Source organism: Phyllostomus hastatus, unplaced genomic scaffold (genome assembly GCF_019186645.2).
Source record: "Phyllostomus hastatus isolate PE091 unplaced genomic scaffold, TTU_PhHast_1.1 phas_scaffold_93, whole genome shotgun sequence".
NCBI lineage: Eukaryota > Metazoa > Chordata > Mammalia > Chiroptera > Phyllostomidae > Phyllostomus > Phyllostomus hastatus.
Window position 1 is genome coordinate 19568432 of NW_025334042.1, and position 15673 is coordinate 19584104.

Sequence of the window (15673 nt, forward strand, 5' to 3'; positions counted from 1 at the left end):
TGGGAGTATGTTCAATTTCTTGAAACTAGGAGCCACTTACAGCCTCCCAAGTGGCCTTAGGAAGGAATCCTACAGCCTCCTCTGGGTTTGAAGGGGGCCCATTCTCTGCCGGCCTCCCTTGGGCTGTGCAGGTGGCCCCATGTCCTCTCCTTTGGGGTCTTGGAAACACTAGCTGGTGACAGGCCCAGCTCTAGCTCTGGCTGCTCTGTGAGGAGCACAGCCAGTGCTACCTCCATGCCTTCCCTCAGGCAGGTCTCTCTCTTCCCGGGTCCCTTTTTTTCTCCTGAAAGCTGAAGTGGGTGAGGAGGAACAACCTCTAAAGTCACCTCCTCAGCACTCCCTTGGTCCTAACATTAAATAACATTTCCGTCTTCCTTTGTTTAGTACCAGTAGCCTGAGGTGGTTTGGGCGAGAAGGTGGTTGTGCTAAGTGATTTGAGGACCACCCCTGGCTCCCACTGAATCAAGCAGGGGTCCCCCTATGGACTTGGAAGAGGGAACGTTGGGATGCGCCATGGGCCGAGTGGCGCTTTTGTTGAATACATGCTTCTTGGACCTGTATCTATGTCCAGCCAGGATGGGACATGTCCTCCACCCATCTCCAGCCCCCTCCAAAGTGGCTGGGCCCTTCTGGGGAGGCTCTGCTAGGAGGCAGAGGGTCGGGGGTCTCAGGTGATGGTTGAAGCTCCCTGTTTCTCTTTAGCTCCCAGAACAGTGTGTTTTACCAAGCCCTCCCCCACCACCTTCCTGGCTCCTGGGCACTGTCTGAGGAGCCCAGGCCTTTCTATTTCCTCATCCAGTGCTCAGGCACCTTTCTGTCCTTGCACCCACTTTGCCCAGCGAGAATCTCCACCCATCAGACAACCTGCCAGTGTGTGACAAAAAGATTGCCCCCACCCCCACTCTGTCGTCTGTGCCCCCCACCCAGACCTGTCAGGGGGCAATGAGGCTGTGGGCTGGGAGCTACGACTGCGGCAGGCCTGGGCACTCTCCCCACAGCACATTGCCCAATGCTCCCTCCCTCACCACCTGCACAGCCCAGGCCCTGGGGCCTTGGCTTACAATAGGGGCCTGGGACAAACATGCAGAACAGAGCCCCAATTGATGGCGGCTACCAGGGCTGGGTGGGAGGAGACCAATCCAGCCACTGGTGGTGGAGGTGGCTGTGGGAGCCCGTATCATCCTGTTCCAAGGCAGGAGAGCCCCAGGGAGGAGACTCCTGCCCCAGACAGTCTCAGCTCAGCCTCAGTTCTGGAGCACAGGTGATAACTGGGAGCAGCCTCTCCCTCCTGCTGGGGAAGAAGGGACTCTCCACGCCCCCCAGCCCACAGGGCCCCTCCCTCCCTTTCCTCCAGGCAATGGAGCAGGAGTGTCTGTGGAGGTGGGGAGCCAGCCCAGTTGGGAAACGATAAAAAGCCCATTAGGGGCCCAGCAGCCTACTGTGCTCCCTCCCAGCTCTTAGCCTGTGTGCCAGCCCCTCTGACAGCCATGAGGTCCTCTGTGTCTCGGCAGATGTACTCCACCAAAGGGGGCTTCAGCTCCAACTCCGCCAGTGGAGGGGGTGGGTCCAGGGCCCACACCAGCTTCAGCTCTGTGACGATGTCCCGGAGCAGTGGCAGTAGTGGTGCGGCACGCTGTGGCCCCCGCATGGGCAGCTTTGGCAGCCGGAGCCTCTATAACTTAGGGGGCAGCAAGAGCATCTCTGTCAGTGTGGCTGGAGGGGCCTGCTCAGGGCGGGCCCTAGGAAGCTTCGGCCATGGCAGCGGGGCCTACATGGGCCTGGGGGCTGGAAGGCAGACATTCGGGCCTGTCTGTCCCCCTGGAGGCATCCAGGAGGTTACTGTCAACCAGAGCCTGCTGACCCCTCTCAATGTGGAGATCGACCCAGAGATCCAGCGGGTGCGCACCCAGGAGCGGGAGCAGATCAAGACCCTCAACAACAAGTTTGCCTCCTTCATCGACAAGGTGGGCCTAGGTGGAAGCAGGCAGGGAGGGGCCCTGGAATGGAAGCAGGGCCTATAAGAGGGGGTGGGCCGGGTAGAGGTTGTTGTAGCCCATGTGACCTTTTGGGTGGGGGTTGATGGGATGACTTTGGAGCTCTGCTGGCCTAAGCCTGGGATGCCCAGGTGTGGATGGCTGGAGACAATCTTCAGGCCTTTGCTGTAACTGCTCAGGTGAATCCTGGGCCTATTTATGGGGCCTATCGGCCAAGCCCGCCCAGACCATGCTGCAGCCTTGCCTGTGGTCATCATTAACGTCATTACCCAGCAGCCTTATCTCACAATTACATAGCAGATTGTCCTCATTGCTGCTCTTAGCAGGGCGACCCTTACTGCCTTTTATCACTTGACAGCTGGGAAGTGGGCTCAAGTGCCAAATTACCCAGGGAGCCCTGCTTGGGTAATTCCCTCTCCTCTCAGTCTTGGTGGCAGCCTCAGGACAAAGCTATGATCAGACATAATGGGGAAGGGGTTGTCCTAGAGGAAGTCTCTTTTTTCATTCTCCTATTCCTTCTTGCTGTTCCAGCCAAGAAGCTCAGTTTGGGGTGGACAGTGAGAAGGATGGTCACCGGGTCACCATGACCTGGGGGCTGGAGTTTGATCCGTCCCAGGTTGGGAGTGTCTCGACTCCCTCTCTGGTACCACGAGGAGGACTGGGGAGGCTCGTGTACTGTTCCCTGGCAGTCCCAGGGCCGTTTCAGTGGCTTCATCTATCTCCACCTTGAGCCTCCAGGACCATGATGGGGGAAATCCTGGCGGATGACTGGACCTTGGTTCAGTGATTTGTGGGTTCCCAAAGGACATTCATGTCCTCTTTCTCATGTGATACTCACAGTGTCCCATGAGGAGTGACAATAGGTAACATTATGCCTATTTTTTAAGAAGAGAAAACTGGGTTTAGAGAAATCATGTGATTTGCCCAGGATCATACAGATACTTGGAGGCAGGGGCGGGCCTGGACCCTGGGTCATGGACCTCATGGTGGTTGGCACTAAGAGGGTTCGTTATGGCTCATGGCAGGTGCAGCTGCTGCGTGGTGCCCCCGGGCCACGTGGCTGTGGGCCCGGGGTGCTGTGGGCGTGGGAACTGGAGAGCCTGGCTAGCAAAGGGTGAAGCAAGCCATCCCACCCACCCTCCTCACCTTCTCTCCTAGTGACTTCTGGTTCTTCCGTGGGACTGCCCCAGAGGTTAAACAAGCAAAAACCTCTCTCAGGCTCTCAGAATCATGGCCGGGAGCTGGGGGTCTGAAAAGCTGCCTGGGACTGGCGTCTGGGAACCCTGGCTGGGCAGAGAACCCCAGCGGCCTGCTCAACCCTTGCCATGAGCCCCCTTGTGAGTCTTTAGAGATAGGGCTGGGCATCAGCCTTTAAAAAAGCTTCAAAAAGTCATATTTTCAGAAAAGTTGCAAGAACAGTACAGTATATGTCCATGTACTCTCACCTAGATTCATCAGTTTTAAATATTTTGTCACCTTTGTCTTCTCTTTGTGTGTGTGTATGCATATAAGCACAAATATATACATATGTAGTTGTATATATATTATATACACACACACATATATGCATCTACAAACAGTTGACTTTGATGTAGAATTAGGGTTCAGAAACACTGATCTAGTCCAGTTTACTTGGGACAAATGAGAAAGGGAAACCCAGAGAGACTTGACCATCACTAACTAGTAAATGACTAAACTGAAGCTTTTATGTTTATTAACTCTTTAGAGTCCTTGTCATCAGATGAGACTGTCTTTTCCAGCAAAGACTGTTCCCTCAGGAATTCCTCTCTTCAGCAAGGCGCAGGCCTGCACTGCCCCTGTGACGTGCTGGTCATGGACGGATGGTGGCGATGGGCCCCATTCTCGGTGCCTCCTGGGGGAGGGGGTGGTGCCAGCCCACCACCCTTCTTGCTCTGGCTCAGGTGCGTTTCCTGGAGCAGCAGAACAAGGTGTTGGAGACCAAGTGGGCGCTGCTGCAGGAGCAGGGCCAGAACTCGGGCACCACCAGGAACAACCTGGAGCCCCTGTTTGAGACCTACACGGGCAGCCTGCGCAGGCAGCTGGACAACCTCCAGGGCGAACGAGGGAGGCTGGACTCGGAGCTGAGGAACATGCAGGACCTTGTCGAAGACTTCAAGAACAAGTGAGGAGGGCTGGGCAGGCTGGGGCTATGTGGGGACAGGGTGGAGGAGGCACTGTGGAAATCTCCCCAGAGAGGGCCATCTCATTTGCAGGGTCCTGGGACCCACCTGGGGCATGCACAGAGCTGCTCCCTCAGGTACTCAGGCACTGGACCCATCACACTCGTCAATAATTTTGAAAACTCTTTCTTGTGAGGTGGAGAGAACAGTGTAGGGAACTTACATGTTCCCATTACCCAGCTCTGATAATGATCACATAGCCAACTTGTTTCGTCCGTATCCCCACTCACTTTCCCTCTTCCTTTACTGTCTTGAAGCAAACCCCAGCCATCACATAATTTAATTAACAGGAATTTTACTGGATATGTCCATATAGTTCATCTGCATAACTTGACTTAGCAAACATAAACACACTACCATAATCACACTTAAAATTTTTAAAGCTGTAACTCCTCAGTATCATCAAATAGTCAGTTTGGAGTTTCCAATGGTCCAATTAGTGTAATAAACTGAAGAAATCCAATTTGTTGAATCAAGATCCAAATACAGTTCATATATTATCATTGGTTGATAAATGTGTTTTAATTTGAAGGCATAATTTTTCATAACTTTTCCAGCAACTTGATGTGAGCAATTTCTAAACCTTCAAGTCTCAGCAGAAGCCACTGGAGAGAAGTTAGTTGTTTGAAATGCCATCCTGTTGTTGAAAGTGGAGGCAAAGGTTAACCACTGTTGACGCATCTCCACCTGTTCCTGTGAAGCCTCTAAGGGCTCTGATCCAAAGAGATGGCTGCTCTTGACTGCCAGAGTATTGCACAACTCTGTGCCCGTTTTCTCAAAAAAGGCAGGGAGGAATATTTAAAGACTGCACCCCGAGTTTCTTCACTGGTTGGCTGCATTACAGCACTGCTTCTCAAAAATGTTCTTGGCCAATATAGGACCCCTCAGGGCTCCCTTAAAGCCAAGAGGGTCCAGTGCCTTAGAAGACAGAACTTGACTGAGCCTGGCCTCAATCTTCCCTGTGTGACAGGTACGAAGATGAAATCAACAAGCGCACTGCCGCCGAGAACGAGTTTGTGGTGCTCAAGAAGGTGAGCAGGGTGACAGGAAGTGGGGGCAGGTGGTCCTGTGGCTGCTGGAGTGCTGGGCTGGCTCTGAGAGGGATGAGAGCCCTGGGGGCTGAGCCACCTGCCCTGCTCTTTTCCTCACTCCCAGGATGTGGATGCTGCGTACATGGGCCGAACGGATCTGCATGGCAAAGTGGGCACCTTGGCAGAGGAACTCGACTTCCTGAATCATCTCTATGAAATGGTGAGATGGCCAGTGGGGAGGGTCCTGACTTGTGGCATTCCCACAGAGCTCTAATCTGTATTCACCAGTACAATGATTTGATAGAAGATAAACCTGGACCTTTAATTTAGTAGTAGCTTCCATTAAGTACAAATTAAGTTAAGTGCTTAAATAGGCCAGGCACTGGGCTAAGCTCTCGGCCACTCCATAATGTAAGTACTATTGTCTCCATTGTGTAGTCAGGGACACTGAGGCTGAGAGCAGTTTGCTCATGGTCACATAGGTAGTTAAAGGCAGTGCTGGAGGTAAAATCTCATTCTTGAACCTCAAACTCTGACACTTGCGACTGTGTTCCATTGTGTTCCCCCTTTTGCCCAGTTTGTAATGGAGCAAGGGATGGAGGGGCACAGGTGGGCAGAACCGAGATGGGGACTGAGATTCCAGGCTGGAGCAGGAGGTGAGGTGTGGGTAGTGGGCAGATCAAAGAATCTGGGGGCGGGGGTCTCAGGAGACAAAGGGGCTCCGAAGACCTGAGTAAGAAGGTTGAACTTAACATGAATTGGTCCTAGAGACTTAGACTCTATAAATAGGTAGGCACCTCAGGGTCAGTTTCCACTCAGTTCCAAACCCTTTCTCTAATCTCCACCATGGGCAAGTCATGTAAAGCCTACTTGAACACTTCTATTCTTTGGGGGGAGGCAGGTATTTCCATTGTTGAACAAATTTATTAGAAAGTTTGACTTGACTCTTCTTCCCATGGCTTCTGCTCTCGATTGACCCCGATTCTGCCCTCTGGGCTGCACGTATCCAGTGACCTTCCATGTGACCTACGTCTTTCATAGGACAACACTTTAGAGGTCAGGATGGTTAGGGGACTGAAATCTGTGTTGTGTGAAGCAGTTTATGAAACTGGGTTGTGAGTCCAGAATTCAGAAAACAGAGGGGTGGGGAGGGAAGTCACAGGTACGGACTTCTCTTCATGTAGCCTAATATTGCCCTAGTTTCCTGTTGTTTTTAGGACCCATTTCACCAAGTTTGTTCCTTAAAATCCCCCTGGATTTTTTCACATGAGTGCTTTCAAGTGAGACAGGCGTCCACTGTCCTCCAACTTCCTGTATTTAGGAGGTTGAATTTTTGAAACTGAATTGAAGAGCTAACGATTCCCCCTCTTCTAGTGAAACATTACTGAGGTTTCATCCCATTGTATAGGTCACTGTGGGCACTTTGAAATTGGATTCTTCTCTCCATATATTGGAGCTGCCCAATTGCATAATTGGATATATTAGTGATGCATCAGCTTTGGGTTATCTGCAGACTCGATAAATTTTCAGTTTAGTTATCTAGTAATGTTTCAGTGTAAATCATTGATAAACACATTAAGGCAGACAGGTGAGAACGGAGTCCTAGTCCAAGGACTAGGTCTTCAGGGTGCTTTCCCACCAGGCTGACCTCACTCCACTAATCAGTAATTTGTGGTTTAAATGGCCCAGCTACTTTAAAATCCAGTTAACCACATCATCATTTGGCCCATATTTTTCTGTCTTATTTTTAAGAATACCAGAAAAAAAAGCATTTTCAAAGAGAGAGAAAAAAATATGCCTCTCCCCCCTTCCTCCCCCCCCCCCCAAAAAAAAAAGGCTGGGTGAAACAATGTCCATGGCAGTCCTTTAGCTACTTGGTGATACAACCATGGGGAGAAAATCCATTTGATGTGACTTTTCCTTAGGGAAGTATTGCTGGTGCCCAGCCTCTCACAGACATTTTATAATTCATACCAGAGGTTCATAAGAGATGGACATCAAGTTTAACTTGGAGAAGTCAAAATTTCTCATCTTTGAATATGAGGACATTTGCTGTGTCTGGGGTTCTGGTTTCTGGAATCTGTCTTACTCTCCATAGTTCTCAAGGATCACTGGTATACTCACCCTCTTAGCAATCTCCCTGGCCTCCTAGGATACCCTCCTCTGGCCTGGACCCTTGCAATCCCCAACAAGGCCAAGGCCCCTCATACTCTCTGCATCCATTTTGGTTTCCATTTCTTCTATACCATCCTGCCTTTTCCTGCTTGATGGCTGTTCCTGTTGACAGAAAAGAACAAATAGCACAGCTGTTGAGTTGTTGGCTTTGGACCTTCCTTCTGCCTTTCTTGTCATTCTCACCTAGAGCTAACAGCACCTGTCCACTGGCTGTAGCATTTCCCTGGCTCATCTTTGGCCATGTTGTTCTCTGTTCAATGTCTCTATGTGACTGGTCTGGATGGAGCTTGTTGGGGGTATTCTGTGGCTTCATGCTGATTTCATAGGTGCCTCCCCAGTTTCTTCCTTACTGGTTCACTGATGGTCATTCACTGTTTAGGACTTCCTCATTTCCTCTCTCAGGTTCTTATGTCCTTCAGGTCAATGGTTCCTAACCCCCTCTTCTCTGAATGTGTAGCCATTGGCTTTCCTGCTCACTAAGGCACACATAAGGCATACCTAGCATTCTTTCCTTTGCTGTTCCTTGTCCATTTGACACATATTTACTGAATATCTCCCATAGGACAACAGAAGGACAAAATCCCTGTCTTTGACAGGCCTGGGTTACCATGTGATGAGAGTCATCACAGTGACAGGGACATGGTGCATGGAGTAAGCTGTGGCTGACACTTCCTGGGTCGGGGGACTTGGGGAGTTTCAGGAGATGGCATTTGAGTTAGATTTTGAAGGAAAGGTGGGACTTCTAAAGGAGGAGCAGGGGAGCTGCCAGCCAGGGCCCCAACCAAAGGGCACAGTGTGTTTGAGGGACAGCAGGTGGGTCAGACACTGAGTGTGTTGGAGATTAAGGTGAAGAGGTGAATAGGGAAGGTGAGCTAGGGACCAAGCCAGGGTCACTTCCTATCGAAGTTCTTCATTGCTTATCTTTACTTCTTTATTGTTCCCTTTCTGCCTTGTGGGTGAATTAACTGCATTTGTCATTGTAGCACTTGGTGATGGATTTCACAGTTTGGTTTTGGTTAAGCCAGATCTTAAGGAAATCTGGAGGTCCAACCAGCAATTCCTGGCATGTTTTATAGGGCAGGAAAGGAGCCTCTTGGCCTTCCTCTGGCCTGGGGGGACCCTGCAGGATCCAGTTCCTGTTCCAGTGCCATCACTACAGCTTCATGTTGCTCAGATACTCCCCACCCGCTCTTCCCTTCAGCATCCCTGGTGTCTAAAGATGCACGGGCCTTTAAGCTCTTTCCTCTTCACTTGCATTGGCTCTGTTTCTTTAGAAAACCTGATCTCTCTGTCCCCTGGTTCTAACAAGACCATCCTCATCCACTCTTGGTGGTACTGGGTGGATAGTTTTTGTCTCCTTGTCTTAAAAATTCTAAGTTGATTTTCCTTAGGACCACACTCTGGCATGGGACTGTAGAGGGCCCCTGAGTTGGGGAGGGTGAGGGGTGATCCTGCAAACGATGCCAGCAGTGTTGTCATCATGGGGAGGAAGACAACTGTGACAAGGTGATGTCATCTGTGGTAAACATGCCTTGTGGGCATCTTGAGTGACCTTCAGAGAACGCTGGGCAAATAATGCATTTTACTGAGCACTTACCATGAGCCATTATGGGTCTGAATCCTTGCAGCAGTTGCACGAGGAAGGCATTGTATCATGTCCATTTTACAGAGGAGTGGACTGAGGCTTCGCGAGGCTTAGCTACAGCCCTGGTCACATAGCTAGTGAATGTTAGGCTGGGGACTTGACTTAATTTTATCTCTCTCCGGAGCTCGTGTCTTTTCACTAAAACCATAAACATTTTAGTGAATGGATTTCTGTCCCCATCCTCCCAATCCATTCCATCTTTTAAAAGGTATTTTTAACATTCTAAATCTATGTCAGTATGGATATCAGTTTTAGCTTGGATAGTTCTCTCTTTATTTCTGTCTATCTCTACTTTACTGCATGTCATCTCAGCTCTGGTGGCAGACTCCCTAGGTTTGAGACTGAGCTTCTCTCTTATTAGTTTGTGATTTGGGGCAAGTTGCTCTTTGTGCTATCAGAAATGAATCAGTGCTTGTCAAGCATCTAACTCAGGTGCAACAAGAGGAATTGTTTATTAAATGAGAGCCATTATTATTCTGTCTTTGTCTATTATAATCCCATTGGCTGCAAGGAAGGGCCAATGTGTGAGAAAAGATGGAGACAACACCAGAGTATGTTGGAAGGTGTTGATTTTTGGAGGGAAGATGCTCTCCCCATTGGGAGTCACTCAGGAGCACTGAGTGGATGAGTGATTTGATCAGAGCTGGAGTTTGGAGCAGGGAGGAGCAAGGGAGAGACAGGCAGCCCACCCGGGAGTCAATGCAGTGATGACCTAGTGATAAAGCTGGTCTCAAAGCCAGAACACAGGAGCCAAACCTGCCCTTCATGTTGTCTTTGAATGCCTGTTTATGTGTGACTGCTGTTAGTCCTCAAAATACAGGGAGGGTCCAAGAACATCACTCTGGTCTATAAATGACTGTATTCTAGAGGAAACCACTTGGGCTTTGTCATTGAAGTGACTGGTTCTAGTCTGGACCCCACTCAGACTGGATGACCTTGGATCTGGTGAAGTTGGATGTGTCACTTCTCTTCTCCAAGTCTTTTTCCTTACAGTAAGGACCACTACAAATGGTGGTACAGGTTGTAAACTGGCTGAGTGGATAGTGTGGTTTGAATCAGGCTCATGCTCAGCTTCCCAGGTGCTGGTATGGGAGAACCTGCCCAGAGGGGAACATTTTCCCAATTTGCACAAATGCACCCTGTGGGCCACTTGTGGCCCTGCCTGCCTCAGAAGGTGTTCTGTGATGAAAGGAACTAGTGAGTGTTCTGGCTTGGGGTCTGGCACCAGATTGAGTACAGTAAGTACACATTCCCTTTCCTTTCCTTTAATCTTTTGGAGGTCTGCAAATCCACAAAGAAATGCTATTTATTAAAGTGGGAACCCATTTCACAGCTGAAGAGACTGAGGTCTCTCTTGCAGTTGCAGCTCCTTCCAGGGTATAGCCTGGAGAAGGGCATAGGCCTCCTAATGTCACCTGAACCTCTGTCTTTCATCCTTTGGCTGCTTCTGAGGGCCCGGTGGCAGCTATTTCTGTTTCTGCAGGAGCTGAGCCAAGTGCAGACTCACGTGTCTGACACTAATGTCATCCTTTCCATGGACAATAACCGCAGTCTTGATCTGGACAGCATCATTGCCGAAGTCAAGGCCCAGTATGAGCTGATTGCCCAGAGGAGTAGGGCTGAGGCTGAGGCCTGGTACCAGACCAAGGTGAGGAGAATGACTGGCTTGGGTATGTGAGCTGGGACAGGACCTTTCCCAACTGTGAGAAGCCTGGGCCACTGGGCTGCTTACAGGCCTGGGGCCGAACACACTGAGCTTACATAGGGACCTCCATCTGTGAGGGTGAGCTTGGGGGCCAGTGGTTACCCTTGTGGGTCTGGAACTATATGACAACTCACTGCCACTTTTTTGGTTTCTAGTATGAGGAGCTGCAGGTGACAGCTGGGAAGCATGGGGACAATCTGCGTGACACCAAGAATGAGATTGCTGAACTCACCCGCACTGTTCAGAGGCTGCAGGGTGAGGTGGATGCAGCCAAGAAGCAGGTGAACCTCTGGTTAGAGGCCCAGGTGTTGGTGGAGATGGGCAGTGAGGCCTCTCGCTGTCATTCTAAGGGGTGATATCTGCTCTTCTCCTGGTGGATAGGACGCACTCAAGAGCTGGACCATCAAGATCATCATGCGCCTTTTACAGGAGAAGAAACTGAGCCCAGAGAAAGGAAGGGATTGTCCAAGGTCACATAACATATTAGTGATAGAACATGGGGGATGACCTCCTCTAAGGAGATTGATCCCATTTCTAGGAGACCAGAGCAGAGGATAAGGGTCCAAGGGTCTAAGTCATAGCTGCTGACTCCATCTAGGGTATGGCTGAAAAGTGTGGACTCATCCCCAGATCAGAGTGAAGCGCTGGTTATTGGTGAGGTTGTATTACTTGTTTTATTTCTTTCAAGGGACTAGGCTGAGCTGCAGCAACAGGGACTAAGATTAGACTTCAGTAAGGACTTCCCCACTGGTGCTACATGATCCTTCTTGTATAATAACATTTCCTCTTTCAGATGAATATTTCTGATTTCCTTCTCTCCCAGTTGGTTGTGGTAGGGGCAGGTAGGGGATGGTGATGCCTGGCTTAAGGGCAGAGAGGTAGGTGCACCTTGGAGGGTATTCTCAACACCTCTTATCCCCCGGGCAGTGCCAGCAGCTACAGGCTGCCATTGAAGATGCAGAGCAGCGTGGGAATTTGGCATTAAAGGATGCTCAGAAGAAACTTGGGGACCTGGATGCAGCCCTGCTCCAGGCCAAGGAGGACTTGGCCCGGCTGCTGCGTGATTACCAGGCCCTGATGAATGTCAAGTTGGCCTTGGACGTGGAGATCGCTACCTACAGGAAGCTGCTGGAGAGCGAGGAGAGCAGGTGGGGGGCCCTCCTGCCTGATTTCAAGGGCTTCCCACCTCTGCCCTGGGGGAGAGTCTGTGTAGTTGGCTCTGGTGTCGGGGGCAGGGGGGTAAGGAAGGAATCAGGGAACTGGGCTCCTAACCCCGAGCCTGAGGGAGACTCTCCACCTGTGTTTACTGCCTCTGCTGTGCATCTCCTTGGTTGGCACAACCCTCGGTAATCCTCATGGTGGTTGGTAGGCCAAGGGGAATGAGGCTGCTTCTTCCAACGCCAGATTCATCATCTTCTGCCCTTGGGGAAAGCATGAGATGTAGAGAAAGTCGACTTAGCTAGAAACTGGGCAACTCTGTTTTGGCATGAGCTTTGTTTCCCTCCCTCAGCAGGGGTGCTGCCCACAGCCTGTGTGAGGACAAAAGGGAGGGTGGGGTGGTGTGGCCTGCCAGGGCTCTGCTCTGGCTGGAAGGGCCCCCAGGCCCGGTGTGGCCACAGTGCATTCTTCTCGCATCTCCTGGTCTTGGTTCTCAAGAGCTGGCCAAGTGAATTGATCCACTGTAAAGGCAGAGAGAGGGAGAGAGTTTTTGCTCAGGCTCCTGGAACCACTGACCCCTTTCCTGGCCTTTCTGTTTCCCCCAGGATGTCTGGAGAATGCCCCAGTGCTGTCAGCATTTGTGAGTATTTTGCTGCCCTGCCCCGGGCTGGGACCCTGTCCTCTGCTCAGTCCACTCAATTTGCCCTTGGCCAAAAGCACACATTCCCTCCATTTGAGGCCCTGGAAAGAGGTTCAGAGGGTCCCCAGAGAATGAGCTTTCTATCCCGACCTCTCCATCCATTTTCTATGGCTCCACTGCCTGATTTTGTTCCTGCCCCTCACTGATTCTGAGACTCCCCCGCCCTCTCTCAGCATGGCTTCCTGGTCATATCCACATTCTTTGCTTTGCAGCGGTGACTGGCAACTCTACCACTGTGAGCGGAGGCGGCGCAGCTGGCTTTGGGGGTGGCATATCCCTGGGTGGGAGTGGGGGTGCCAGTAAGGGTGGCTTTAGCACCAATGTGGGCTATGGCACTGTCAAGGGTGGGCCCGTTTCTGGGGGCACCTCCATCTTACGGAAGACCACCACAGTCAAGACATCCAGCCGGAGGTACTAGCTGCTGAGCCTTGCAAGCTGCGGCCCTTGTAGTCCTTTCCCCACCCCACTTACCCACCTCTGCTGCCTTCCCCACCCAGGGAGCAAGAATAGCCCCAGGACCACAGATCTGGTGTATTTGCATGCCAGACTCTTTGCATGCAATCTGCAGTTTGGGAAGGGCTCAACTCCACCCAGCTTTCTCCTTGGTTCTGTGATGGGGATGGGAGGGGAAGTTAAGGCTACCAGCTTGAGTGATGTGTTTGGGGGATTTGGGGTGACCATTTGACCACTGAGAAGAGGTTGGATTTCCCAGGCCATCTTGGCTTCCCACACCTCTGGTTTGACCTCAGGGCAGGCTAGGGGAGGAGGAAGGGAAGCCAGGAGTGGTCCCCAAATGCCCTTCAACCTCACCAGTCTCCCACCAGCCCCACCCACACCCTGAATCTACCCACAGCCCCCTCCACTGTTTGTGCCTGTGATGTGTCTCAATAAATGGTGACTGCAGCTAGCTGTCTGTGGCTCCATCTGCCCTGCCTGGGGAATGGAAATTGTCAACTGATTAACTCCCTGATGGTTGAGGCAGCAACAACTACAAACGCACTATACTCTAATCATAATGCTGAAAACACATTAGCTCAATATTATCACTAATCTTGGACTCAGCTCATACTCTTTCTTGAAGAGCTCATAAAAGGCTGGGGGGTGGGTGCAAGGAATATGTAAGTTGCTCAAAGCAAAATCCAAGTACTAGGTACTGGACAGCTGCCTATCACCTAGCCCATCCCCTAATGGTATTAAGCCCTCCAATAACTCTGTGGGCCAGGCAGCATGATTGTTCAGGAGAGATCTTGGGCTTCAGAACTAGGCAGACTTGGGTTTAAATCCCAGCTTTGCCACTTACTAGCAGTATGACCTTGAGCTAGATACTTAACATCTAAGTGCCAGTTTCCTCCTTTGCAAAAGCAGGGTGTGATGAGAACATGTGTGAAGCATCTGGCTTATGAGGGTCTCAATAAGCATTGCTTCCTTTTGCTTTCCTTCTCCTGGTGTTCTGGTTTCCCAGCTCATCCTCCTGGAGTCTGATTTCTCTCTCAGCCTTCTCATCCAGTCATCCATAAAAATTCACACTTTTCTGTCAACAGCAGAATACACAATCTTCTCAAGGGAACATGGAACATTTTCTAGGATAGATCATATATTATGCCACAAAACAAGTCTTAGCAAATTTAAGAAGATTGACATCATACCATGTATCTTTGCTGACCACGATAGTACAAAATTAGAAATCAATAATAGGAGGGAAACCAGAAAATTCACGAATGCATGGAAATTAAATAATGCTCTGTTGAACAACAAGTGTATCAGAAAAAAATTAAAAGGAAAGTAAGAGTTTCTTGAGACAAATGAAAATACACACACCAAAACTTATGAGATGCGGCAAAAGCAATTCTAGGAGGGATGTGTATAGTTATACACGCATACATCAAGACAATAGAAAGATCTCAAAGACAGAACCTAACTTTACCCCTCAAGGAACTACACAAAGAGGAACAAAGTCCAAATTTAGCAGAAGGAAGGAAATAATAAAGATTAGAACAGAAATAAATTAAGTAGAGAATAGAAAAACAATAGAAAAGATTAACAAAACTAACAGCTGGTTCTTTGAAAAGATAAACAAAATTGACAGTCTTTAGCTAGAGGAACCAAGAAAAAAAGAGAGAGGACCCAAATCAATAATATTATAAGGGAAAGAGGAAATCTTACCTCCGACACCACAGAAATACAAAGGATCACAAGAAGCTACAATGAACAAGTGTGTGCCAACAAACTCGGCAACCTAGAAGAAATGGATAAATTCCTAGAAACACACAACCTACGAAGACTGAATCAGGAAGAAAGAGAAAACCTGAACAGACCTATTACTAACAAGGAGATAAGATCAGTAATAAAAAAATCTCCCAACAAAGAAAAGCCCAGGACCAGATGGCCTCACTGGTGAATTTTACTAAACATTTAAAGAATTAACACTAATTCTACTCATATTTCCAGAAAAATCAAAAAGAAGGGAAAACTCCCAAACTCATTTTATGAAGCTAATGTTACCCTGATAATAAACCCAGGTAAAGACGGTATAAGAAAAAACTATGGGTCAGTATCCCTGACGAATATAGATGCAAGAATTCTTGACAAAATACTAGCAAACCACATTCAGCAACATGTTAAAAGGATCATACACCACGATGAAGTGGGATTTATCCTTGGAATGCAAAGTTGATTCAACAAACACGAATCAATAAATGTGATACATTACATTAATGAAATGAAAGATAAAGCATATATGATCATCTCAATAGAGGCAGAAAAACATTTGATAAAATTCAACATTCATTCATGATAAAAGCTGTTAACAAATTAAGTATAGAAGGAACTACACTTCAACACAATAAAGAACCCCAGAGGGTGCTCTCAGGGGCTCCTGGGGAGGCCAGCAGGTGAGAAGGCTCTCGGGTCCCTGCTGGGCCCCAGTCAGTGATTTATCTGTTTTACAAGTGGGGCTGGGCATGTGGTTTTGAGGATAAGAATGGTTTTGCTGAAAAACACGTTGGGTAACCCCCGCTTGGGATGACCAGGAAGGGCTGCTCTCTACCCCTGGGGAAGGGGGTCC

The 15673-nt window shown here is 49.5% G+C and overlaps 1 protein-coding gene across 1 annotated transcript; it reads left to right on the forward strand.

The window, feature by feature from the left end:
- The first annotated feature begins 1457 nt into the window (after positions 1-1457).
- On the forward strand, positions 1458-13512 carry KRT79 (keratin 79). Its single transcript, XM_045829269.1, has 9 exons — positions 1458-1964; positions 3917-4137; positions 5166-5226; positions 5351-5446; positions 10530-10694; positions 10907-11032; positions 11679-11899; positions 12515-12549; positions 12822-13512. The coding sequence occupies exons 1-9, from the start codon at positions 1488-1490 to the stop codon at positions 13025-13027; spliced, it is 1608 nt and encodes a 535-aa protein (XP_045685225.1). The 5' UTR covers positions 1458-1487; the 3' UTR covers positions 13028-13512.
- The last annotated feature ends 2161 nt before the right edge of the window (positions 13513-15673 follow it).